This window comes from Tamandua tetradactyla, chromosome 21, assembly GCF_023851605.1.
Source record: "Tamandua tetradactyla isolate mTamTet1 chromosome 21, mTamTet1.pri, whole genome shotgun sequence".
Classification (NCBI taxonomy): domain Eukaryota; kingdom Metazoa; phylum Chordata; class Mammalia; order Pilosa; family Myrmecophagidae; genus Tamandua; species Tamandua tetradactyla.
In genome coordinates this window covers 16,242,834-16,270,386 of record NC_135347.1, presented here as the reverse complement: position 1 = coordinate 16,270,386, position 27,553 = coordinate 16,242,834, and the positions used below count along the sequence as shown (strand labels likewise).

The following is a 27,553-nucleotide window of genomic DNA, read 5'->3' as shown; positions in this document are numbered from 1 at the left end:
TTTCTTGATTTCCCCCTCAGCTTGTTCATTACTAGTGTATAGAAATGCTACAGATTTTTGAATGTGGATCTTGTAACCTGCTACTTTGCTGTACTCATTTATTACCTTTAGTAGTTTTGTTGTGGATTTTTCCGGGTTTTCGACGTATAGTATCATATCGTCTGCAAACAGTGATAGTTTTACTTCTACCTTTCCAATTTTGATGCCTTGTATTTCTTTTTCTTGTCTAATTGCTCTGGCTAGAACCTCCAACACAATGTTGAATAATAGTGGTGATAGTGGACATCCTTGTCTTGTTCCTGATCTTAGGGGGAAAGTTTTCAATTTTTCCCCATTGAGGATGATATTAGCTGTGGGTTTTTCATATATTCCCTCTATCATTTTAAGGAAGTTCCCTTGTATTCCTATCTTTTGAAGTGTTTTCAACAGGAAAGAATGTTGAATCTTGTCGAATGCCTTCTCTGCATCAATTGAGATGATCATGTGATTTTTCTGCTTTGATTTGTTGATATGGTGTATTACATTAATTGATTTTCTTATGTTGAACCATCCTTGCATACCTGGGATGAATCCTACTTGGTCATGATGTATAATTCTTTTAATGTGTTGTTGGATACGATTTGCTAGAATTTTATTGAGGATTTTTGCATCTGTATTCATTAGAGAGATTGGTCTGTAGTTTTCTTTTTTTGTAATATCTTTGCCTGGTTTTGGTATGAGGGTGATGTTGGCTTCATAGAATGAATTAGGTAGTTTTCCCTCCACTTCGATTTTTTTGAAGAGTTTGAAGAGAATTGGTACTAATTCTTTCTGGAACGTTTGGTAGAATTCACATGTGAAGCCATCTGGTCCTGGACTTTTCTTTTTAGGAAGCTTTTTTTTTTTTTTTTTTTTTTTTTTTTTTTTTTTTTTTTTTTTTTTAAAGGAAAGACAGAGAGAAGGAAGGAAGGAAGGAAGAAAGGGAAACATCTTTAAACATTTTCTTGTTTTATTGTATTTTGTTTTTCCGTTTTTTTGTTACATGGGCTGGGGCCGGGAATCGAACCGAGGTCCTCCGGCATAGCAGGCAAGCACTTTGCCCGCTGAGCCACCGCGGCCCGCCTTTAGGAAGCTTTTGAATGACTAATTCAATTTCTTTACTTGTGATTGGTTTGTTGAGGTCATCTATGTCTTCTTGAGTCAAAGTTGGTTGTTCATGTCTTTCCAGGAACCCGTCCATTTCCTCTAAATTGTTGTATTTATTAGCGTAAAGTTGTTCATAGTATCCTGTTATTACCTCCTTTATTTCTGTGAGGTCAGTAGTTATGTCTCCTCTTCCATTTCTGATCTTATTTATTTGCATCCTCTCTCTTCTTCTTTTTGTCAATCTTGCTAAGGGCCCATCAATCTTATTGATTTTCTCATAGAACCAACTTCTGGCCTTATTGATTTTCTCTATTGTTTTCATGTTTTCAATTTCATTTATTTGTGCTCTAATCTTTGTTATTTCTTTCCTTTTGCTTGCTTTGGGGTTAGCTTGCTGTTCTTTCTCCAGTTCTTCCAAATGGATAGTTAATTCCTGAATTTTTGCCTTTTCTTCTTTTCTGATATAGGCATTTAGAGCAATAAATTTCCCTCTTAGCACTGCCTTTGCTGCGTCCCATAAGTTTTGATATGTTGTGTTTTCATTTTCATTCGCCTCGAGGTATTTGCTAATTTCTCTTGCAATTTCTTCTTTGACCCAGTCGTTGTTTAGGAGTGTGTTGTTGAGCCTCCACGTATTTGTGAATTTTCTGGCACTCTGCCTATTATTGATTTCCAACATCATTCCTTTATGGTCCGAGAAAGTGTTGTGTAAGATTTCAATCTTTTTAAATTTGTTAAGACTTGCTTTGTGACCCAGCATATGGTCTATCTTTGAGAATGATCCATGAGCACTTGAGAAAAAGGTGTATCCTGCTGTTGTGGGATGTAATGTCCTATAAATGTCTATTAGGTCTAGTTCATTTATAGTAATATTCAGATTCTCTATTTCTTTGTTGATCCTCTGTCTAGATGTTCTGTCCCTTGAAGAGAGTGGTGAGTTGAAGTCTCCAACTATTATGGTATATGAGTCTATTTCCCTTTTCAGTGTTTGCAGTATATTCCTCACGTATTTTGGGGCATTCTGATTCGGTGCATAAATATTTATGATTGTTATGTCTTCTTGTTTAATTGTTCCTTTTATTAGTATATAGTGTCCTTCTTTGTCTCTTTTAACTGTTTTACATTTGAAGTCTAATTTGTTGGATATTAGTATAGCCACTCCTGCTCTTTTCTGGTTGTTATTTGCATGAAATATCTTTCCCCAACCTTTCACTTTCAACCTATGTTTATCTTTGGGTCTAAGATGTGTTTCCTGTAGACAGCATATAGAAGGATCCTGTTTTTTAATCCATTCTGCCAATCTATGTCTTTTGATTGGGGAATTCAGTCCATTGACATTTAGTGTTATTACTGTTTGGATAATATTTTCCTCTAACATTTTGCCTTTTGTATTATATATATCATGTCTGATTTTCCTTCTTTCTACACTCTTTTCCATATCTCTCTCTTCTGTCTTTTTGTATCTGACTCTAGTGCTCCCTTTAGTATTTCTTGCAGAGCTGGTCTCTTGGTCACAAATTCTTTCAGTGACTTTTTGTCTGAGAATGTTTTAATTTCTCCCTCATTTTTGAAGGATAATTTTGCTGGATATAGGAGTCTTGGTTGGCAGTTTTTCTCTTTTAGTATTTTAAATATATCATCCCACTGTCTTCTAGCTTCCATGGTTTCTGCTGAGAAATCTACACAAAGTCTTATTGGGTTTCCCTTGTATGTAATGGATTGTTTTTCTCTTGCTGCTTTCAAGATCTTCTCTTTCTCTTTGACCTCTGACATTCTAACTAGTAAGTGTCTTGGAGAACGCCTATTTGGGTCTAATCTCTTTGGGGTGCGCTGCACTTCTTGGATCTGTAATTTTAGGTCTTTCATAAGAGTTGGGAAATTTTCAGTGATAATTTCTTCCATTAGTTTTTCTCCTCCTTTTCCCTTCTCTTCTCCTTCTGGGACACCCACAACACGTATATTTGTGCGGTTCATATTGTCCTTGAGTTCCCTGATACCCTGTTCAAATTTTTCCATTCTTTTCCCTATAGTTTCTGTTTCTTTTTGGAATTCAGATGTTCCATCCTCCAAATCACTAATTCTATCTTCTGTCTCTTTAAATCTATCATTGTAGCTATCCATTATTTTTTCTATGTTTGCTACTTTATCCTTCACTTCCATAAGTTCTGCGATTTGTTTTTTCAGTTTTTCTATTTCTTCTTTATGTTCAGCCCATGTCCTCTTCATGTCCTCCCTCAATTTATCGATTTCATTTTTGAAGAGGTTTTCCATTTCTGTTCGTATATTCAGCATTAGTTGTCTCAGCTCTTGTGTCTCATTTGAGCTATTGGTTTGTTCCTTTGACTGAGCCATATTCTCAATCTTTTGAGCGTGGACAGTTATCTTCTGCTGCTGGCGTCTGGGCATTTATTCAGATTTCTCTTGGTGTTGGACCCAGCAAGGTTGTAATATTTTTCTGTGAAATCTCTGGGTTCTGTTTTTCTTATCCTGCCCAGTAGGTGGCGCTCGTGGCACACGTTTGTCTGCGGGTCCCACCAGTAAAAGGTGCTGTGGGACCTTAAACTTTGGAAAACTCTCGCCGTCCTGGGGGTTCGCTAGCCGAAGCGGCTTGAGCCGGCCCGGGGTCCGAACGCAGGGAGGGTGTCCGAACGCAGGGAGGGTTGCTGGTCGCCGCAGCCAGGGAAAGAGCCCGTCCGAATTTCCTAGTTGGCCCTGGGCAACAAGCGTGGCGGGAGGGCGCCAGCGGCAGCGGCCCGCCCGAGAGAGTGCAGGTTCCCCGGGAGTCACGGGGTCACCATTCTCCGCGGCCTGGGGGTTTCCGATCCAATTCTCTCAGTTGGTCCGGGGGCTGCGCGTGGTGTGGGCGCCAGTCGCCTTGGTTTCAGGGGACCACCTCTCCAATTCTCCCAGCCGGCCCGGGAAGGGGGAAGGGAGTAACTCCGGCCGCTTGCCACCCCGCCCGATAAGGCCCGCGCGCCTCGGCGATCTCACCCGAGCTGCTTCTCTCAGCCAGCCAGCCGTTCCAGGATGGGGTAAGCTGTCTTTTTTTATCTCTGTTGTGGCTTTGGGCGCTTTCTGTATCGTTTCTACTCCCCTAGTAGGTGTCCTGGAGAAGAAACTAAGATCCGCGCGTCTTACTAAGCCGCCATCTTCCAGGAAGTGTGTAGATTGAAATATTAATGAACAATGAAAGGGAGGGGTAAGGGGTATGGTGTGTATGATTTTTTTTCTGTTTTCTTTTTATTTCTTTCTGAATTGATGCAAATGTTCTAAGAAATGATCATGATGAATAAACAACTATGTGATGAAAAAAAGAATGTTCATATTATATATTGATTTTATTAATAAAATTGAAAAAAGAATGTATGTGCTTGTATATTGTTTTATGAATAAAATTTTTTTAAAAAAGAATGTTTGTGTTTGTATGTTGTTTTGTCAACAAACATATTAAAAAAAAAATTCCAGTGGTCTATCATATCTCTTGATTCTAGGGGTCAACAATTCGGGCTGGGCTGAGCTGGGTGGTTTCTTTGCTTGTCTCTCCTGGGGTGACTGCAATCATCTGGTAGATGACTGGGCCTGGAGGGTCTAAGATGTTTTCATTTACATATCTGAGGCCTTAGTGGCTGGCCCATGTGTGGGCATCACATGTGGTCTCTCATCATTCGTTAGTCTAGCCCAGACTTCTTTCATGATGGCAGGAGTGTTCCCAGAGGCAAAGGAGGAAGCTACAAGGCAGATATAGGCCTTGGCTCCAGAACGTTCACAATTTCACACCTGTCACATTCTATTAGTCAACCACAAGGCACTGGATTTACAGGGTGGGAAACAGACTCCACCTCTTGATAGGAGGAGCTGCAAAATATTGCGGCTATGTTTTTTAATCAACCACACCATAACTTCTACTTCTTTTGTCAATTTAGTAGTGAGTATCATAGTGAAGGCACTTACTAAATACTAGCTGAAATGAACTCAATATTCAGGTGGTTTTATATTTCATCCAGCTTGAGAATATAACCTCAGGATAAGAAAAGATTTGAAGAAAAAAAAATCTTGGCAAGATTGGTCTGTAATTCATTAATCAAACTAATTTTCCTCTTAAAAATCGCCAAGATCAAAACATAATATAGTGCAGAAGGAAGAAAAATGAAGAAGGGTTTGAGGGGTATGTGTAGAAATCAGGAAGAAGATCAGCATTGTTGAAGCTAAGGGTCCATATAGAGAAATAACGGGAAACAAAATAGGCTAAGGTGGTATGAGCCCACTGGATGATGAGGAGTCTTAACCAGAAGATTTTAAAGGTGATATAGCAGACGTCTTTTAAGTTGACAGAAGAAAATTACTGCATTGAACCATGAGTAAAAATTTAAAATATTAGGATGTCATAGCAGCATCAACTGAAATCAGCAGCTAGCTGGCAGAAAGAACAGCTAGGAGGAAATTGCAGCATTTCAGAGGACAGGGGAGGAGGACCCAGATTTGGACTATGGACATGCTCATCAGAGAAATATTAACTGAAGAATCAATGGGGATTAGGGACTGCTCAAGGATAGGAAGGACAACGGTTAACAAAAGAGATAAGATTAAGTTCATTAAAGAACCGGCCAAATCTACTCTACTAAATCTACAGAATAGCCATGTACAGATGATTGTTTGACATAACATTCTCAGTATGCAACTAAAGAATATAAATTAGAACCTATTACTTTCATATTTTAGAAGACTGTTCTAACTCCCAATTTAGGAGTAGAATAAATTAAAGTATTGTCTACCCTATGATATAGGGCTTTGAGTACGTAAAAAAAAAATTCCTGAAACCTTCAATTGGGATGCAAACTGTTGTAATTTTAGTCTGGTTTTAGTCTAGTTGTGTAGTATTTTAAAAAGATTTTTTTTTTATTAATTTAAAAAATAAAAAAAAATATGACAAGAAAGAAACACAAACATTTTTAACATATGATCATTCTGTTCTACATATATAATCAGTAATTCACAATACCATCACATAGTTGCATATTCATCATCATGGTCATTTCTTAGAACATTTGCATCAATTCAGAAAAAGAAAAAGACAACAGAAAAAAATTCATACATACCATACCCCTTACCCCTCCTTTTCATTGATCACTAATTTCAATCTAAGTTTATTTTAATATTTGTTCCCCCTATTATTTATTTTTATTCCATATGTTTTACTCGTCTGTTTATAAGGAAAGGAGCATCAGACACAAGGCTTTCACAATCACACAGTCACATTGTGAAAGCTTTATCATACAATCATCTTCAAGAAATATGGCTACTGAAACACAGCTCTACATTTTCAGGCAGTTCCCTCCAGTCTCTCCATTACATCTTGACTAACAAAGTGATATCTATTTAATGCATAAGAATAACCTCCAGGATAACCTCTCAACTCTGTTTGGAATCTCTCAGCCATTGACACTTTATTTTGTCTCATTTCGCTCTTCCCCCTTTTGGTTGAGAAGGTTTTCTCAATCCCTTGATGCTGAGTCTCAGCTCATTCTAGGATTTCTGTCCCACATTGCCAGGAAGGTCCACACCCCTGGGAGTCGTGTCACACGTAGACAGGGGGATAGCAGTGAGTTTGCTTATTGTGTTGGCTGGAGAGAGAGAGATTGTGCAGTATTTTTATCAGTAAATCACTCTCATGAGTGATTTTATTTTAATAGTTCTGTGTGAATTATTAATTGCTGACTCAGAGTCCATAAGGAACTTTAAAAATTTTTCTTAATTCACCAGTTAGAACCCTATTTCATCCAATTGGATTGGAAAAATGCCTTCTTGTCTGACTCAAATAACCTCCTAAGAAAAGGGTTAAGAAAGATATTTATATACACAGAAAAAAATCTCAACAATATTTAAGAGTAGTATACATTCTGAAAAATAGGAAAGTATAAGAACTAAATAATTTGCATAAATTGTTTATGGTTTTAACTTTTTTTAAAACAAGAAACCAAACTAAAATTCATTTGTTTTTATAAATCTAAGGAGTCAAGGATATCTCCTTACTTTTCCTTCCTCAGGATTGTGGAGCTTGGAGTCTTTCTTGTCTAAACTGTATATTCTTTGCTTTAACTTTTTTCCTTTGAGTTCCTGTAAAGGGAAATTCTTTGCTGTTAGTTCCTTCAAGGAACTTCAGTATATGCCCCTTATGGGCCACAGGAGTTACCAGAGCAATAGTGAAGGCTGACATATCAGCTGGGAATAGATCTCAAGGAAAGGCCGATAAAGAGTCTTTGAAGGTAAAGGCTTTATTGGAAACTGTGCCCAGTGCTCTAATCGTAGCACAAATTAAATTTTGGTTGATATGGATTAGCAAGTTTTAATGTTTGTTCTCTTAAACAACGTTTTAAAACCATAGGGATTTGACTCAAGTTATTGGGCTCTCCAAGACCCAACCAAGAGAAGAAAAAACAAGTACTTCCAAAATGTGAAAAGCACAGATGTGTAACAGCCTTATTATGCTTCAGATGTTAACACATCTTGTTAGACAGATGTGTAACAGCCTCATTAGGCTAAATATATAATAAATATAATCCTCATTATTTATGAGGATAATAAATCAGTTATCCTCAGGCAGTTTTGTTGTGTGAGAAGTTCAACAATCAACACCCTTAAGAGTTACCTCTTTTACATAATTCACACATTTGACATGTGTACGTAGAAATTATGTGCAAAGTTTACAGGTCACTGAAATTAAAAAAAAAAAAACCTGTTTAAATAAAAGGGTATGCTTATATAAAGGCTCCATCAGAACTGCTAATGGATACCAAGTGTGAGAATTTTTTAACTCCAGAGTCTTCCCTAGTCATAAAGAAAAGCACACTTTAAAAATGTAAAGTACAAATAACCACACTAGATTATTTTCTTTTAGGAACTTAGCATACACAAAATTGGTTTGGTATAATGCACCCTGTCACTCTGCTGCCAAAGGGACAAACTTGATTCAACAGAAATTTTCCTCTGATCTCAACTCCTGACACTGGAGCCCATGTGCCTGCAGTTTCAATGAGTGGCCTCTGAACGGCAGTGTTCTTTTAGTTTACATTTTGGTCATCAAGACAGTTTTCTCTCTAAGTACAAGTTGCAGGAAACTCAAAGAATTCTCTCTCTAAATAACTCTTCTTAATGTTTTACACCTCTTCCTAGTTCTGGGATCTAGAGTAAGTCACTTCATTTCTCTGAGCCTCTGTTTTCTTTTCTTTTCTATATACGGCATATTGTATTCTTAATTTGGAAGTCAGTCATAATGATTAGAGAAAATGATAATTAGAATGTCTATTACTACTTATTGAAAATTTACTGTGATCAGCCACTGTGTAAGAACTTTACATGTGATATCTCATAAAATCCTTCCAACTGCCCTATAATGCAATATTACTACCTTATCTTTAGAGATAAGAAAATTCAAACTCTGAATAATCAGAAACTTAGCCCAATTTACATAGAAACTTGGTGGTGAACCTGGGATTAATCTTCCTAGCACATAATGCAAGTAAAATACCCAGCAAATTACCTGGTGCCTAGGATCATCTTTATCTAAAATCATCTTTATTACTGCTATTGCTATAACTATTAAATTCCATAACAGGTAGCTGAAAGACATAAAAAATTTAAACATGTTTTTTAAGAAGACTTTTTTTTAAGGTTTACTCACACACTATAAAATCTAATCAAAGTATACAATCAGTACCTCTCGTTATAATCACAAAGTTGTGCATTCACCACCACAATCACTTTAAGAACATTTTCATTGTTCCATAAAGAAAAATCCTATACCCTAATACTCCCTATTATTGGCACCTGCATTGGTATAGGACCTCTGTTAAAACTGATGAAAAATATTTCAATATAATTGTTAACTATAGTCCATAGTTGGCATTAGTTGTATTTTTCCCCATATACCACCCTATATTCACACCCAGTAATAGTGAGATACATTTGTTGTAGTTCAAGGAAGAACAAGCTGATATCTATACCATTAACCACATTCATCGTCTACAACAGGTTTCGCTATGTTATAGAGTCCCATGTTTTATCCTTCAGCTTTCCTTCAGTGACAAATATGACCCTAAACTTCCCCTTTCAAAACAATCACACACACAATTCAGTGCTGATAATTACACTCACAATAACGTGCTACCATCACCTCCATCCATTTCCAAACATTTACAATCAACCTTATTAAAATTCTGCAAAAATTAAGCATTGGCTCCACATTCTCTACCCTCCTTCTATCTCCTTGTAACCCATTTTCCAGCTATTAACTCCATGAGTTTGCTCATTATAATCAATTTATATTAGTGAGATCATACAATATTTGTCCTTTTGTGTCTGGCCTATTTCACTCTAGGTTCATCCATGTTGTAGCATGCTTCAGTGCTTTCCTTTTTACAGCTGAATAGTACTCTACTGTATGCATACGCCACATTTTGTTTATCCATTCATCAGTTGATGAACACTTGGGCTGCTTCTATCTTTTGGCAATTTTGAATAATGCTGCTGTGAACATTGGTGTGAATATAACTGTTCACATCCTGCTTTCAGTTCTTCTAGTAGTAGGACTGCTGGATCATATAGCAATTCTTTACTTAGCTTCCTGAGGAATCATCAAACTGTCTTTCACTGTGGCTCCAGCATTCTACATTCCCGGCAACAGTGAATATGTGTTTCTATTTCTTCACATCCTTGTCAACACTTGTAGTTTTCTGTTTCTTTTGTACTTTTTTTTTTTGCCATGGGCAGGCACCGGGAATCAAACCTAGGTCTCTGACATGGCAGGTGAGAACTCTGCCACTGTGTCACCATTGACTGCCCTGTTTCTTTTCTAATAGTATTTTTTAAATAGTAGGTATGAAATAATATTTCATTGTAGTTTTAATTTGCATTTTCCTAACAGCTAGTGATGTTGAGCATCTTTGCACATGCTTTTTAGCAATCTGTATTTCTTCTTTGAAAAAGTGTCTATTCAAGTCTTTTTCCCATTTTTTAATTGGGTGGTTTGCCTTTTTTATTGCGTTGAAGGATTTCTTTATATATTCTAGATACTAAACACTAATCAGATATGTGGTTTCCAAATATTTCCTCCATTGAGTAGGCTGCCTTTTTACTTTCTTGGCAAAATCCTTTTAAGCATAAAAGTATTTAATTTTGAGGAGGTCCCATTTATTTTTTTCTTTCATTACTTATGCTTTGTATATAGTCTAAGAAACCACTGCCTACCACAAGATCTTGAAGATACTTCCCTAAATTTTTTTCTAGGAGTATTATGGTACTGGCTCTTAAATTTAGGGCTTTCATCCATTTTGAGCTAATTTTTGTATATGGTATGAGATATGCATATTCAGTTCTCCAGCACCATTTGTTGAAGTGACTATTTTGTGTCAGTTGGGTGGATTGGGCAGGCTCGTCAAAAATCAATTGGTGGGTGGTGCAATGGTGGATCAGTGTCAGAGTTCTTGCCTGCCATGCCAGAGACCCGGGATCAATTTCTGGAGCCTGCCCATGCAAAAAAAAAATCAAAGGCCACAGATGTGAGGTTCTATTTCTGAATTCTCAAATTTATTCCACTGATCAACATATCTATCTTTATGCCAAAACTATGCTGTTTTGACCACTGTAGCTTTGTAATTTGCTTTAAAATCAGGAAGTGTGAGTCCTGCAACTTCATTCTTCTTTTTCAAGATGTTTTTGGCTATTTGGGGCCCCTTATCCTTTCAAATACATTCAAAGATTAGCTGTTTCATTTCTGCAAAGAAGGTTATTGGAATTTTGATTGAGATTGCATTAAATTTGCAAATAAATTTTGGTAGAATTGATATCTTAGTGATATTTAGTCTTTCAATCCATGACATGGAATGTGCTTCCATTTATTTAGGTCTTCTTTGATTTCTTCTAGCAATGTTTTGTAGCATTTTGTGTAGAGCCTTTACATCCTTGGTCAAATTTATTCCTAGATGTTTGACTCTTTTAGTTGCTATTGTAAATGGAATTTTTTCTTGATTTCCTCCTCAGATTGCTCATTACTAAAGAATAGAAACACTACTGATTTGTGTGTGTTGATTTTGTATCCTGACAATTTGCTGAACTCATTTATTAGTTTTAGTAGCTTTTGTAGATGTTTCAGGATTTTCTAAATATAGTTTCATGTCATCTACAAATACTTCAAGTTTTACTTCTTCCTTTTAATTTGGATGTCTTTTATTTATTTTTCTTGCCTAAGTGCTCTATCTAGAACTTCTAGTACAATGTTGAATAATAATGTTGACAGTGGGTATCCTTGTCTTGTTCCAGATCTTAGAAGGAAAGCTTTCAGTCCTTCCCGATTGAGTATGATGTTAACTATAGGCTTTTCATACATGCCCTTTATCATGTTGAGGAAATTTTCTTCTATTTCTATCTTTTGAAGTGTTTTTATCAGAAAAAGATGCTGGATTTTGTTCAACTCCTTTTCTGCTTCAATCGAGACGATCATGTGGTTTTCCCCCTTCAATTTGTTAATGAGGTATATTATATTAATTTATTTTCTTGTGTTGAACCGCTCTCTCATATCTGAGATAAAACCTACTTGATCAAGATGCATTTAATGTATCGTTGGATTCTATTTGCAAGTGTTTTGTTGAGGATTTTTGCAACTATACTTATTAAAGAGATTGGTTTGCAATTTTCTTTTCTTATACAGTCTTTTTCTGGCTTTGGTATTAGGGTGATCTTGGCTTCACAGAATGAGTTAGATTGTATTCCCTCCTCTTCAATCTTTTCAAAGAGTTTGAGCAGGAGTGGTATTAATTCTTCTTGGAATGATCAGTAGAGTTCACTTGTGAAGCCATCTGGTCCTGGGCTTTTCTCTGTCAGAAGGCTTTTGATGACCATTTCAGTCTCTTTACTTGTGATTCATTTGTCCTATCTTCTATTTCTTCTAGAGTAAGTGTAGGTTTTGTGTGTTTCTAGGAATTTGTCCATTTCATCTAAGTTGTCTAATTTGTTGGCATACAGTTGTTCACAGTATACTTTTATGATCTTTTTTTAGAAAATCTCTGTAGGTCAGTAATGTCCCCTCTCTCATTTCTGATTTTATTTATTTGTATCTTCTCTTTTTTTTTCAGTCTAGCAAAGATTTGCCAATTTTATTGATTTTCTCAAAGAACAAACTTTTGGTTTTGTTGATTCTATTATTTTTTATTCTAAATTTCATTTACCTGTTCTCTGATCTTTGTTATTTCTGTATGTTTGCTTGCTTTAGGGTTAGTTTGCTGTTCTTTTTGTAGTGCCTCCAAGTTTGCAGCTAGATCTTTGATTTTAGATCTTCTTTTTTTCAGTAATGGAATTTGAATTTACTATTTTTTTTCTAATGAGTATTGAATAACACATTAACCCAAGAGCCTAAAAGCAAAATTTAGGCATTTAATCCTTGATTTTTAATAGATTATATTTATATTAATATTCCAGATTTTAAGGGATTAATAATTCAAAATTCAAAATATGAAGAATATCTCTTGTAAAAGGGCCTATTAATTACTAAGAGAGTCCTCAAATGAGCATCATTAAGAATGATGGGCTTACAAGATGAACAATGTAACATATTCAATGCCAGATTTGAATTTACAGGATAGTTTTCTACTTAAATTGCAATAAGATATTGAAAAGAGTTCAGATAAATTTGATTTCTTTATTCTCAAACTAAAAACAAAATGTAGAATGACCTCCTGAAGGTAATGTGGACAGGTCTGTTGCTTTCCAATACTTAAAGAAATTTTGGAAGGCCATGTGTGAGGCTGAACAGGAGGATAAAACTCCAATTATCTGATCATTAATAAATGAGCTGATCATCTGCCCTCCAAAGAACAGGCATAGTATAAAGTTGAGAACTTATCTCAAAATATGAATAACGGCACTAATTAATTACATCTTGCATTTTTCATCAGACAATATTGTATAACTGATTGATTTACAATGAATATCAGAATCAACCCTTTAGTACTGGATATCTGTGGGGGTCAACCCATTCTCTTGGAGTAAAGGATAACTGCTTTCATATGACTGTAACAGAAAATATTTAATGAGAACTTAAAAAATACTTCTAAAAGTCTCACATAAATTTCCTACTTGAACTTTTACAAAATGTTCAAACAGTCAATCTACATGCAAATGCAGATTTTGGCACAAAATCTAGTAGGATGAAAAAAAAGAAAATCTAGTTGCATATCAATTTCATTTTCAATGCAGTTAGCATAAATCATATCTAATGCAAAACTAACATGTATTTAAAAAGGATTTAGAAAATAAAATAATTGTATTTTAAAAACTAAATAGCAAATTTGAGTCTCTACTAGTAGTTGCTTGACAAAATACAATTGACTATTAAAAACACTTTCACTATAATGCTGATGTGGTAATATAAAAAATAACCATATAATTTGATAGAGGAGAATTGAGCCAGCCAATCATATTACATACAAGAAGGAAGATAGATAATCATTTCATAATAAGAATGGAAACACAAGTGCTGAATATGGTTCCCTCAAAACAAGACTTAGAGAATTACCCTTAATACAGTGAAACTACATAACCAAGACAGAAATTCAGGCAAAGTGTGGGTTAGGTCAAAGGTGTTTTCATAACTTTTCCTCTACCCCACCCTCACCACACACCACAAAGCATCCATGCTGATTTATGTCTGCTTTACTCTCATGTTATTGAATATGAATTATGTTAAAAATATATTATCTGTAGAGAATCACTGAGGAAAAGTTTCAAAACAAAGTCAAACCACTACTTCCCAAAGTCCAGAAAGCTTTTCTCTGGACATTTTTTAGTTCTAGAGTGTATTACCACTGAACAGAAATAAAAAAAATATTACCACATTAAATTAGACTAAACACGATAAATTAGCACACTTGAAAACAATGCAAAATTTAAATCAATTTACAAATAAAATGTTAGAATTAAAACATGACTTTCAACAGTTACTCTGATATTCTCATGACTACTGAATCTTACTTTTGAACCAAATTTAAAAAAAACACTGTAAAATGAAGCATTATTCTCGAAGTGTGCATTTTAACCTCTTCATTACAACAAACTCAAACATTTGAAATAAGCAGGATTGAAACTATTATATTTGTCTTCCCTTTCAATTTAAGTATACAATGTGTAGGTTTTTCATTAAAAAACTGTCTTGAAACGTTTTAATGATAGCCAATAAACTTTTGATAGATTTGGACTTTTTCCTTTTTAAAAATATTTTTAAATTTATAAGCTGTCAGTGTATTAACTTTGAGCCTTGAAGTAATAGCTTAAAAAGTTGCCTACAATCCAGCAAAAGATTTTACAACATGAAGCAAAACTATAAATATGGCAATTGTTTCAAGTTGATTACACTAAAACCTCAGACTTAAGGACTGTCACATGGTACTTTAAGTGATATACTGCTGGTGGTAGAAATGTTATTACAGACACAGATATTTTTCAAAATTTAAAAAATAAAATAAACTGTTTATATTTCTGTTTTGGTTCTTGCCCAAAGTATACTATTTACAGATATGATTCCCCTTGCAAGTGGAACTGCTGAAGATTTTGCTGATGATAAAGTTGTTTGTAATCAACAGTAATAATATCCCAAGTGCCATTTCAACTTAAGGACTGGTATGCTTTAATAACGTCCTATAATTATGTATGCCTTTTATAATGTGATATTCTTAACATGGGCAGGCACTGGGGTATAATGTGATAGTCTTAACATGAGACTTATCCAACAGGATTTATCATCAAATATGGGATTAGTTTCTGACCAAACATGAATAAAGTGGTACTTCTGGCTCCCCAGCCAAAGGCTGAAGAGTGACCCTCATTCTTTCAGATAAATAATCTACTTAATTTCTATGCTAAGTAACAATGAAAATTATACCATGATTAGCAACAGCGTGGAGGAAAGCACTCATTTAAAGGGAAATTCTTGTGGTAAGTTTTCCTTATGTGTCTCCTTTAGGCATCTACCCCCACCTCCCCATTATAAGTTCTGTCCAAAAGATAAGTCACTTATGGAGGAAGCAAATATGTAGAGCTGGAGAAATTTGCTAGTGGTAACTGATGATTTCCACATGACTCTGTCAAATTAGAAATTTATGGGGGTAGGGTGGGGCTTGGGATCAATAAATGAAAGAAACTGGTCATTAGAGTAATGACAATACTTCAGAAAACATTAAACATACGACAAACACTTCTCACAAGGCAGTCTCTGAATAATTAGAATAAGCAGTCAGAAGAATTTGTTGCTGAAAACAGAGTTATGCATTATGTTCATCCAACTGAAATTAGTGCATTAAAAAAAAAGTTAAGAAAAAACTTTTGTTTCCAGTTCAGCTGCACTTGATTCAAGAGTGGCTCACAGAGGTTGTGTTGTTATAAATTAAACATGCTGCTGCCTCAGCAGCCAAGGTACCAGGAAAAATGTTCATGTTCACAGAATATCTAGAGGTATCTCTTTTGAGTAAAACAGTTATCTCACAGCAATCCGGGAGGTCAACCTCTCCAGACCTTGGCATAACCCCTCCCCTGTTAAGGCACAGCAGGACTGAATGTGCCAGGGGTGGCCCTTGATTGAGCTAAGGGTGAGGTATTTAGAGATCTCAGCTGCCCTCATACAACCTTTCATATCCTGCTTAGTCAAGAAAATAAGGACTGCAACCTTCTGTAAGTCCTCGTGAGCCAACATTATATATAATTCTTTCATAATAGCTACTCGCTCCCTGCCAAGGCTCCGTGTTTGAGTGATAGGTGTTCCATGAGGACCGCAGGGCCTCCTGGCTACCAGTGTCCTACAAGAAGTGCGTGTTCTTCACCACAATTTCTTCAACATTGCTTCCTATGGTTGGAGAAGTATGAACCCCTTCTTTCATTAAAAGCTGATAAAGAATGGTGGTTTTCCCTGCAGTATCCAGTCCCACTATGATTACTTTGTGGCCTTGGTTACAGAAGAGGCCCCACAGCTTCGCAAAGACGATCCCATCACGAGCCCACATGGGCGGCGGAGCCTCCGGCAGCAGGTGCCGCGGGACCCAGGCGAAGCCTAGAGCCTGACCAGCCGCAACCCGGCCCAGGCTGCAGCGCAGCCCGCCGAGAGCCCTTGGCTCCAGCGCGCCGAGCCCTCTTTCTTCTTTTTTAATGTCAGTGCTTAGGGCTACAAATTTCCCTCTCAGCCCTGCCTTCCCTGCAGCCCATAAGTTTTGATCCATTGTATACTTGTTTTCATTTGTCATGAGATATTTACTGATTTCTCTTGCAATTTCTTCTTAGACCCACAATTGCTGAAGTGTATGTTGTTTAACCTCCATATATTTGTAAATTTCCACTTTTGTTCCATTATTTTCAGAGAAAGTGCTTTGTATAGTTTCAACCTTTTTAATATTTAAGACCTATTTGGAGACCCAACATATGGTCTAAGAAGATTTTAAATAAATATAAAGTATATAATGATCTAATGTGTATATGAGTAAAGAATGCAAGACCTAAGAGGAGCTTTGTGATTAAAAGCTTATGGTTAAATAAGTTTGGGAATGCTATATATTTTATTTTGCTTCTGGAGATTCACCAGAAACATCAGCATATTAGAGGCTCTAAGAAGTCTGACAGAAAAGTAAATGAATAATCTAGTTCAACTCAATGTTTTCAAACATATTTGACAAAGGAATCCTTTCTTCACATGATACTTCCGACCAACTCTTGAAGTCACTGTTCTGTGGAAAACACTTGGGAAAAGTGAATGTACCGAAATTCTTTAAACGTGAGCATGTAGTGTTTTGATGAGTCTTTTTATCAACTCAACTCCCTGCTGTGGATATGCTGTGAAATGTCAAGGTTGACAATAAAGGCTTTCTGACATTTAAATGTTAAACTTAAATCTTTCTTAGGCTTTTCTCACAGCAGTACAACATTCTTTCTACTTCTTCCCTTCTTCCAGTCACTGGTAAAATTCTAAGTTTCTTTTTTTTTTTTAACATGGGTAGGCACCGGGAATCGAACCCGGGTCCTCCGGCACTGCAGGCAAGCATTCCTGCCTGCTGAGCCACCGTGGCCCACCCAATCCTGACTTTCTTGAAACTCAGCTCATAGTATTTCTTAGCTGTCTTTATTGACCTTATTTTTTGTACCATTCAATGGCTTCTAACATTTTGTGGAAATCTAATGTAACATATACTGCTATAATTTATCATAGGCTTAAGACTCTACAATTATTTACATTGTAAGTGCCTTAGTATCGAGAATCATGCATTGCAGTATTCCTAAAACAGCATGAACCCAGTGCATGACGCTTCTTCCTTCCTTCCTTCCTTTCTTCTTCTTCTTTCTCTCTCTCTCTCTCTCTCTCTCTCTCTCTCTCTCTCTCTCTCTCTCTCTCTCTCTCTCTCGTCCTCCCTCCCTCCCTCTCTCTCTTTCCTTCATCAATTCAACAAATATGCATACAGCATTTACCAAACACCAGACAGTAAATGCTGGGGTATAGCAATAAAGAAGACAAATGAGGTCATCAGCACTGTAATGGAACTTTTATTCTACTGGGAGACAGATAAATAAGTGATCATGTAAGTACATAATATAATATCAGATAAGGATCAGAGGAATGAAGTAATAAGGGCATTTGAAAGAGTGAATGAGGGGAGGTTACTTTAGCTTAGGTATTTAGGAAAGGCCTCTCTGAAGAGGGAATATTTAAGCTGAAACCCGAGTAACAGCAAAGGGTCAGCCAGTCAATGAGAAGATGAAGAAGAAAAGTGTTTGGGTTAGAGGCAAAGACGAGAGGAAAGACCAGGACAATGCTTGGAGGCAGGCTGAATTTGCCTAGTTAGAGGAACAGCAGGAAGGCCAGTGTGGCTGCAACACTGTATGGGCAATCATATGGGGAAGAAGAGTTCAAAACAATTTTTTTTGAGAAAGGGAAGCCAACAGAGTAGAGGAAAGCCAGGAGAATAAGATGTCAAGAAATTCAAGAAGAAAATGAAATGTTGCTAGAATGAAGGAGTAGTCAGTTGAGTTGAATACTTAAGACCTTCATGAGGATAGAAAAGAAACCACTGCATTGGCTAACATAGAGGCAACAAGAAGTTTCAGTGGAGTGGTATGAAGATGGCTAAGAATGGGATGAATGAGAGATGACGACTTATAAGCATTCAGTGTAGACAGCCTGTTCAAAGAGTTTTGCTCTGAAGAGGAGTGGAGAAATGTGGCTGTAGTTGGACAAGATACAGAGACACAGCAAGATGTCCTCCCCAATGAGGATTGAATCATGTTCATGTCACTCTGTGTTCCTTGTGAGTATGAACCCATTTATAAAAAGGACCTTTGAAGATATTAATTAATTATTAATTAATTTATTATTAATCAAGGTGTGTTCTCATTTGTGAACAGGATCTTTGAAGATTCTATTTTAGATGAGAACAAATTGAAGTAGGATGAATCTTATCCATATTACAGGAAGCCTTATAAACAGGAAATTCAGATGCAATTAGAGAACCCAGAAGACTGTGAGAAGACTCAAAGCTGTGAGACATTAATTTCTTGTTGTCTCAGACAACACATTGTGCAGTATTTGTCATAGCAACCCTGGCAAACTAAGACTGCTCGCCAATCCAAGAAGGGAAATACTAGAGTTTAACTGTATAGACTCAGGAGTGATTAATTATGTAGAAAAGAAAGGGACTAATTGAACACACAAATGTTTGCTTATTTTAATTATTGTAGATTTTTAAATGAGTTTGAATCACATTAGACTGAATAGGAGGTTGTTTTTCAATATACAAGTTGTTATTGTGACAATCTCCAGGACTTAAAACTAGGTGGTAGTAATAATAACAGTATTAGTTTAATATGTATTTAGTAATTATAATGTGCTAAGCATTCTTTTATGTGCTTTACTTACATATTAGTTCTTTTAAATTTTTTTTAGATACAATAATGGGAGGGAACTGAGGCACAGAGGTTAACTAACTTGTCTAGTGTCATGTAGGTAGTAAGCAACAGAACCAGGATTCATGTACAAATATTCTGACTCTGAAACTATGAGGATAAAGTAGTAAGAGATTTCACATCTTCTGGTACTTCCGCAGTTCAAGATGTGCTTTATGATTCACCTCTTCTCAGTTATTGCTCATTTTGAAAGGCCACAGGATTATATAAAAGGTTGAATGAAAACTGATTTTCTGACAAACCATTAAATGTGAGCAGAAACTCTTCCATATTTTCTCTTTTAGAATACTTACAAACACGTATTATACTTTAAAATACTTTTTTTTTTTTTTTTTTTGCATAGGCAGGCACCAAGAATTGAACCTGGGTCTCTGGCATGGCAGGTGAGAATTCTGCCACTGAGCCATGGCCACACTGCCCAAAATACTTTTTTTTGATAATTAAGCAATACAGCTTTTTTCCTCATAAGTATTACTTCTGTATATACATTTGATGCATATTTATACATCATTTTAATGACTGTATGATATTCAAATGTAGGATGTAACACAGTTAACTTAACCCTTTAAATATGTGTGCTTATATATTTATATAAGATTATAAATTCTTATATATAAGAATATATTATTTTTATTCTTAATAAGAAGGTACAGCCTAGCAAAAATAATTCCATCAATTCCTTAATTTAATAAATGTTTACTGTGTTCATTTTTTGTCATGCAGCCATTAAAAATCATGCTTTCTATCAACTTTTTTTTTGGGGGGGGTACATGGTCCGGGAATTGAACCCAGGTCTCCTGCATGAAAGGCGAGCATTCTATCCCTGAACCACTTGTGCACCCCAAATCATGCTTTCTAATAGTATTTAAAAGCAAGGGGAAAATGTTTACACAAAAATGCAAAGAAAAGACTGCAGGATACAGTATCAAACTAAAAAGGAATTACGTGAGCAAAGTAGTAAAAACAAATCACACACACACACACACACACACACACACACACACACACAGAGGGAGGAGAGAAAGTGAGAGAGAACAGAAATAAATATATAAAATATAAGTAGTAGTGATTATTTCTGGGTAGGGTGATTAAAGATGATTTTCATTTTCTTCTGCATGCCTTTCTTATTTTCTCATTTTCCACAATAAATATATATATTACTTTAATCAGAAAAATATTATTTCAAAAATTAAGGCTTTCTGTATTTTATGCCATGAGCATCTGCATTAACAGACATCTGATTTGAAGCTAAAGTGGAATCCATTAAGGCAATAAGGCAAAAGGGAATGTGAACAATTTTATCATTGCAATTACTCAACAATAATGCTTCAAATTATTTGACTGCCAGGAGCATTGTTCAGGATGTATGTTTTTATGTTGGGGGGAACACTATATAATTATCCATGCTAATTAGTATTATGTATAACAAATGATGGAAATTAACATGGAGCTTTATTTCTTTTCACTAGATGTACCTAGCTGAGAAAGAAACAGAAAGATCCAAGACATTTTCAACGGAAAAACCCTGAAGGATAGCCTTTAAGATGTCGCTTTTCCTTTCGTTTTAGATTTTTATGAAAAATTTCAAACATACTAAAACAATATGTATAATAAACCCTATGTTCCTATTACCCAACTTCAATAATTATCAACATTAAGGGCCTTCTTTCCAACTGCTTTTTCTGCACCAATAAGAAATAATAATACTTATGAATAGCAAAAATGTCTTTATAGAAAAACCTTAACTGGAAATAAAAAAAGAAACGCTCTTTAAAAACACTCCATAGAACTGCATTAAACTTTGAAGTTCTTAAATAGTTTCTAAAGCCTGCTGATACAGTTACCTCCTTTCCCATCCAATTGCCCTTCCTCTCTAATCTCTAATTGCCACACCTATTTAAATGCATTATTATACTTGCAAAATGGAACAACAAAAATAGTAAAAATAAAGCAAAAAAATAGTAAAAATAAAGCAAGCAAGCAGTAAAATGGGAACTGCAAAGCCATAGGACAAAACTTGGGGGAAATGGTGAGCACTGCCCTAAGAAGTGTGGCTAAGAAAACAGCCCCAGACAAACTGCCCCCGGCTGGGGAGGCCACCTCTTTTTACAAAAATCATAAGGCAGGGTAAATGGCGCACCCTCACATTGTCACCTGCTGTACCTTACCCAAACTGTTGTCACTGCTTGTGGGCAAGGCAGCAATTCTATTCCTCAGCTTCTTGTTACAAGAGTTGTCTGACTTCATGAAAAGCTCTACTTCCTCCTTCTTAATTTCTCTAACAAGCTGCATGCGGCATCTTGTAAAATCCTGAAAGGAAATCTTCCCATTTTCATCTGCACCCAGTTGATTCATGATCTCAGCCACAGACCCTTCCATATTCAATTGGCGACAGACCATCATCAAGTCATTTCTATAAAAGGAATTGAAGAAAAGAAAATTTATTAGGAAAGATATTTGATTTAAAGAAAGTAGATAATGAAAGAAAAGTATTTCTTTAAAATATCCACACATAGTAATCCTATTCCCAATTTTGCCAATGCTTCTAGAAAAGTGATAAGTACACAAAAATCTGTTTCATCTGGCTTATTCTAGACAACAACTCTATTATTCTTTGGAAGAGTGAGGCAACTATTAATCCTTTGTTCTGTTTTTCTTCTGACTCCACACCCTTCCCTCCCTCTTTTTTTCTTTTGAAATTGATGGATAACCTGTAGAGTGTAGCCCTATAATCGTACTGTAAAATAAAGTTATAGAACATAGGAAAGACATTGTTTCTACTCTTGGCAGAGTTTAAAATCTAGTAAAGTTGTAAAATAAAAACAAAAATTTTTACAAGCATAGCTTTCAGGTTTCTAGAACAATAGCTAACTTTAGAAATTCTTTAAAATGTTATTTAATAGGAATTTTCTGGTATTTCTTGATTTACTTTGAGTATTTTCCATCTTTCCATCAGCAATTAGTAAGCTTCAAGATTTAGATTAGAAGTCAAAATCCCCATTTTCTCCTGGTCCTAGACATGTACTGTAAATGTGGTACAAAAGTGGGAGTATCTAATGAATGGACATTTGCACACTGGCGTTTATTGCAGCAGTATTCATGATTTGCGATGGATTGAGGTGGCCTAAGGGTATACTGACTGATGAAGGGTGAACTGTGGTGTATGCATACAATGGAATATTGAGTGGCTGCAAGGAGGAACAAAGTTGTTAGGCATACAACTAGGTGAATACAACTTGAGTACAGTATGTTGTGTGAAATAAACCAGAATTGAAAAGTCAAATATTATAATGGCTCGTTGTATGGAGTAACTATAATGAGCGAAGTCTGAGATTTGAATTAAATGTTCCTAGATTGCAAACTCTTAGAGCAGTCACATCTATTCCTGAGTTGTAACAGTTATTTCTAAATTCTGAAATCTTGAGCTCTTTGTGAATAACCTGGTCATCCCCTGGAACTTTGGGTATCTGTGTGACAGCTGAGACTCAGAGGTAAGAGTTCTCCAGCTAGGAAAGTCAGCATTACCACATTCACCTACTGTTTAAAAAGCTGAAAAAGAAATTAGACTTTAATTAGAGATATGAAGGTAGCTGATGTAGTAAGGATGAAGGTAAATCAAACTAAAGGGTAAAGGGTGCTATTGACTGTGTTTTAAAACTTCAAGTTCTATTTGAGACCAAAGGAAGAGATGTTTATTTGGTGCAAAATTTTAATTTTCCATAGCACAGTATCTAATTTAACTTGTATGGTCCATTTATTCAAACACTGTAATTACATGCACCTTGACTCCTGAGTGAAATCTTGTTGGTTTGTGCAGGTTAGTATGATGCCCCAAATTTTAAGTATTAAGCTTCCCCACCTGGAGAATTCCTGAATTACCCTACAATATCGCAAACATTGGGGTCACCAGTGTAATAGGTCAAACCCTCAATCTTGGGGCTTGCCCTAATAAAATGTATTCCTGCAAAGAAGCAGCTAACTGTTCTAGTTTGCTAGCTGCCAGAATGCAACACACCAGAGTTGGATTGGCTTTTAATAAAAGGGGATTTATTTCATTAGTTCTTCAGAGGAAAGGCAGCTTTCAGCTGAGGTTCCTTCTTACATGGGAACGCACAGGACGATCTCTGCTAGCCTTCTCTCCAGGCCTCTGGGTTCCAACAACTTTTCCTGGGGTGATTTCTTTCTTCATCTCCAAGGGTCTGGGCTGAGCTGCGAGGGCTGAGATGAGGCATGCTGAGCTGCTTGGGCTGTGCTACATTGAGCTCTCTCATTTAAGCACCAGCCAATTAAATCAAACATCATTCATTACAGCAGGCACGCCTCTTAGCTGACTGCAGGAGTAATGAGCAACAAATGAGGTTCATGTACCATTGGCTCATGCCCTCAGTAACAGAACTAGGCACCTTCACCTGGCCAAGTTGACAAATGAATCTAACTACCACACTAACCCTACTCATAATTATGCCTAAAAGTCACCCCCAGGGAACCTCTTTTGTGGCTTAGATTTGGCGTCTCTAAGCCAACTCTGCAGTTAAACTCACTGGCCTCCCCCTATGTGGGACATGACTCCCAGGGGAGTAAATTTCCCTGGCAATGTGGAACATTTTTTTAATCGTTATCCAGGAAATAGCTGATTGATACATTGGAATAATTTTGTTTTTAATGCATTCATATGCATACCTTTTTTTTTTTTTTTTTACTGCTTGCCTGTTCAACTGGATTTATTCAAGACTTAGAGATTATTAGGTTTGTTAAAGCAGGAATGTAAACAGAAAGAGTCAATGTTCAGATTTTAAGTTCTATAATAAGAATTTTAAAAAGATTTTTAATCAATAGTTTTAAAAATTAGGCTTGGTGGGAAATAAAGAGGTTTCTAAATTCTTTAAATTCACATAATAATTGTTAACATTAGTAATCTCTGGGCGGTAAGAATATGGTGTTTTCATTTTCTTATTTTTGTTCATCTATATTTCTTAACTTTCCACAATGTATTACACTACTTTCACAAATCATTGTCATTTTTTAGGTTTTAAAAATGGGGATAGAGGGTACAAGGGTAATTCAGTGGCAGAATTCTCGCCTGCTATGCAGGAGACCTGGGTTCGATTCCCAGTCCCTGAACTTCCCAAGAAACAACAAACAAGCAAAACAAAACAAACAAACAAAAATTTAACAAATGGTGCTGCAATAACAGGATACTCACATGGAAAAATAATGAAATGTGACCGTACCATACAGCATACAAAAAAAAAAAGGGGATAATAATTGTATCCTTCTCATAGAATTGCTCTGAAGATAAATAAGATAATGTATGTAAAGCACTTAGTATAGTTTCCTGGTACATATTAAGTACTCAATAAACCGTAGCCATTACTATGATTATTTTATAATTATTGATCATACATCTTTCACAATGCCACAGTTTCATGATGTCTTTAGAATTAAGCAGGAACTGCTCAGGGGAAAAGAATGCTTATAGAACCAACTGACTATCTCATTAAGTGGAACAATCGGTCTGCAGAGGCCCACCCCTCTTCCCTGCCAGTGGCCCACTAAAATACCCGGGCACCCTGGTGAGAAACCCAGCTCTGTAAGACTTGACACGCTCCATTCAGAAAGCAGCTCAAAGAAAGCGTCCATTTTCTAGAAATGCCAGTTCATGGGAGAATGTATAACACTGCATTTTTACTTTAAAAATGTGGGCCACTGACAGGTTATATATAGTGTACTCTACTAAATTAAGCTAGATTATAACTTTTAAATAAAAGTGCTAGTTTTAAAAACTAAATTAAAACTAGTTCTTTTTTTCTCTCTAATTTTTTTTAATTATGGTAACAAAAATTTCCCATTTTAACTACTTTCATGTGTACAATTCAGTGCTATTAATTACATTCATAATGTTGTGCTACCAGTACCACTCTTTCAGTTTAGAAATACATAACTAAAAATGATAATCAACATGGTTGCAGGGGAACACTATTATCCCTATGTTACAGAATAAGGTATAAAGGTTGAAAGAGTCAGAAGTAATATGTGACAGAGCAAGAAATGTAAACCGAATTGGTGTGATTCCAATTGTTATCTTCTTCATTCTGCCATCCAGCATCTTGGATGTCAAAGCTACCTTAATTTTGCTATGTGAACACAATTATGGATAGCATTAATATGAGCAAATTGATTACTCAAGGTCATTAATTTATAATACTTTTATATTAAAACAGAAGGACCAGGCAGGCCACAGTGGCTCAGCAGGCAGAGCTCTCGCCTGCCATGCCAGAGACCTGGGTTCGATTCCTGGTGCCTACCATGCAAAAACAAAAACAAAAACAGAAGGACCACAAACATCTGCATGTGTGCTCTCCTTGTTTATTAAGTATGGATGAAAACTACAAAGTTATATTGTGTTATCAACATGATGAGAAAATAAAAGAAAGAACAAAAATTCTCCCTTACATATCAAGTTAAGTCTAGAGAATTTGGATCACAGAGTTTTTCTACAAGCCACTGTGATAACTTGCTAGAAATGGCCTTCACTGAATCACACCATCTGTGATCACACACCTTTGTTATGTGTCCTTGTTATTCTTCCCATCAATTCGTGGAGGCTATTTACCCACCCTTGGATCTGGGCTTGCTTTGGAACTCGGTCTTGACCAATGGAATGTGGAAGAAATAAAATTCTAGGATTTCTGAATCCAGCCCTTAGAAATCCAACCTCAAGATAAAGAAGTCTAGGCCATTCTGCTGGAGAAAGACCATGTAGAGAGGACTTGGAGGATGTGAAACCATGTGGGGAAAAAGACTACATGGAGGAGGACCAAGGCACCAGATATATATGTGGTCACCACCATCCCAGCAAACCCTTGCCATTCAAGCCATTCAGGTCCCACTTATGTGAATGAGGCCTTCTTGGGTTTTCTAGCATGGGACAGCTTGCCTCAGCCAATACAAAATGGAACAGAAATGAGCCATTTCTGTTGAGCTTTGCCTGAATTCCTGTCCCACAGAATCATGAGCCATAAAATAGTTGTTGTCATAAGCCACTAAGTTTTGGGGTGGTTTGTTGTACAGCAATAGATAATAAATGTTTGATACAGTCATATTGTTGAGATGATGAAGGATATGACATATGAGAAACATGAAGGAGACAGAGAGTTGGAAAGAGAAAGCTTAGCTGTCAGAAGGAGGTACTTCCAGAGAGAATGTGTTTAGGGTGAAGATGCTGCCTGGGTGCATGCTTCTGGGACTAGGTCAAAGCAAAAGAAGAGCAAGACGATAAAATTCCTGCAAGAAACTCCAGACAGACTGAGGGGGAATCAAGATCTGATATTCTGCCATGATTAGATGATGTGGAAACAAGGGCATTGTCTGGATGGATTGCCTGAGATAGGGTCCACATCCCTAATTCCTCATTTTACACGTGTGCAGGAGACCCTGGGATTACTACATGTCCTGATGATGCTGTGGGAAAAGGAGTTGTGCAGGTAGGCAGGTGTTCTAGTTTGCTAGCTGACAGAATGCAATATACCAGAAACAGAACGGCTTTTAAAAACGGGAATTTAATAAGTTGCTAGTTTACAGTTCTAAGGCTGAGAAAATTTTCCAATTAAAACAAGTCCATAGAAATGTCCAATCAAAGGCATCCAGGAAAGATACCTTGTTTCAAGAAGGCCAATGAAGTTCAGGGTTTCCCTCTCAACTGAGAAGGCACATGGCGAACACAGTCACAGTTTCTCTCTCAGCTGGAAGGGCACATGGCGAGCACTGTGTCAAGAGCCAGCTTTCTCTTTTGGCTTCCTGTTTCATGAAGCTCCCTGGGAGGCATTTTCCTTCTTCATCTCCAAACTGCTGGCTGGTGGACTCTCTACTTTGAGGTGCTGCAGCATTCTCTGCTCTCTCCAAATCTCCCATTCTCGAAAACGTTACCTCTTTTATAGGACTCCAGTAAGCCAATCAAGACCCACCCAAATGCGTGGAGACACATCTCCCTTAATCCAGTTTAACAACCATTCTTGATGGGGTTACATCTCCAGGGAGATGATCTAATTACAGATTCAAACATACAGTATTGAATAGGAATTATTCTGCCTTTACGAAATGGGATTTAGATTAAAACATGGCTTCTCTAGGGGACATACATCCTTTCAAACCAGCACAGCAAGGATGTTCTGAGCATCAGTAGATGTACAAGATATCACAAGTGGAGACAAATGGCAGGAGTGGTGTACTTAAGCCATAGGTGACTGCAAGATGACTAAAAGTCCAAGCTGGTTTGGTTACACTTGCAAGTAAAACTGCAGAGAGCTGAGGATGAGCCTACACCAATCACCAGTGAGGATCCAGAGGAGAGCATGCACACCAGAGGATGTTTTCACATACATTTCTTGTTGCCTCTGTAAGGTATCTTGTTGAAGTGGGACGGGGAGTGGGGCAGGAGGCCTACTCA

The 27,553-nt window shown here is 36.6% G+C and overlaps 1 protein-coding gene and 1 pseudogene across 3 annotated transcripts in view; both read right to left on the bottom strand.

Annotated features, from left to right (window-relative positions):
• MCC (MCC regulator of Wnt signaling pathway) overlaps positions 1–27,553 on the bottom strand; it is a 614,110-nt gene that overhangs the window by 465,154 nt on the left and 121,403 nt on the right. For all 3 annotated transcript variants that reach the window (XM_077138931.1, XM_077138932.1, XM_077138933.1), the window contains exon 2: positions 21,276–21,520. In XM_077138931.1, coding sequence (XP_076995046.1) covers positions 21,276–21,520 — 245 coding nt within the window. The remainder of the gene's footprint in view (positions 1–21,275; positions 21,521–27,553) is intronic.
• Positions 14,508–17,207, bottom strand: LOC143665290 (ADP-ribosylation factor-like protein 5B pseudogene; annotated as a pseudogene).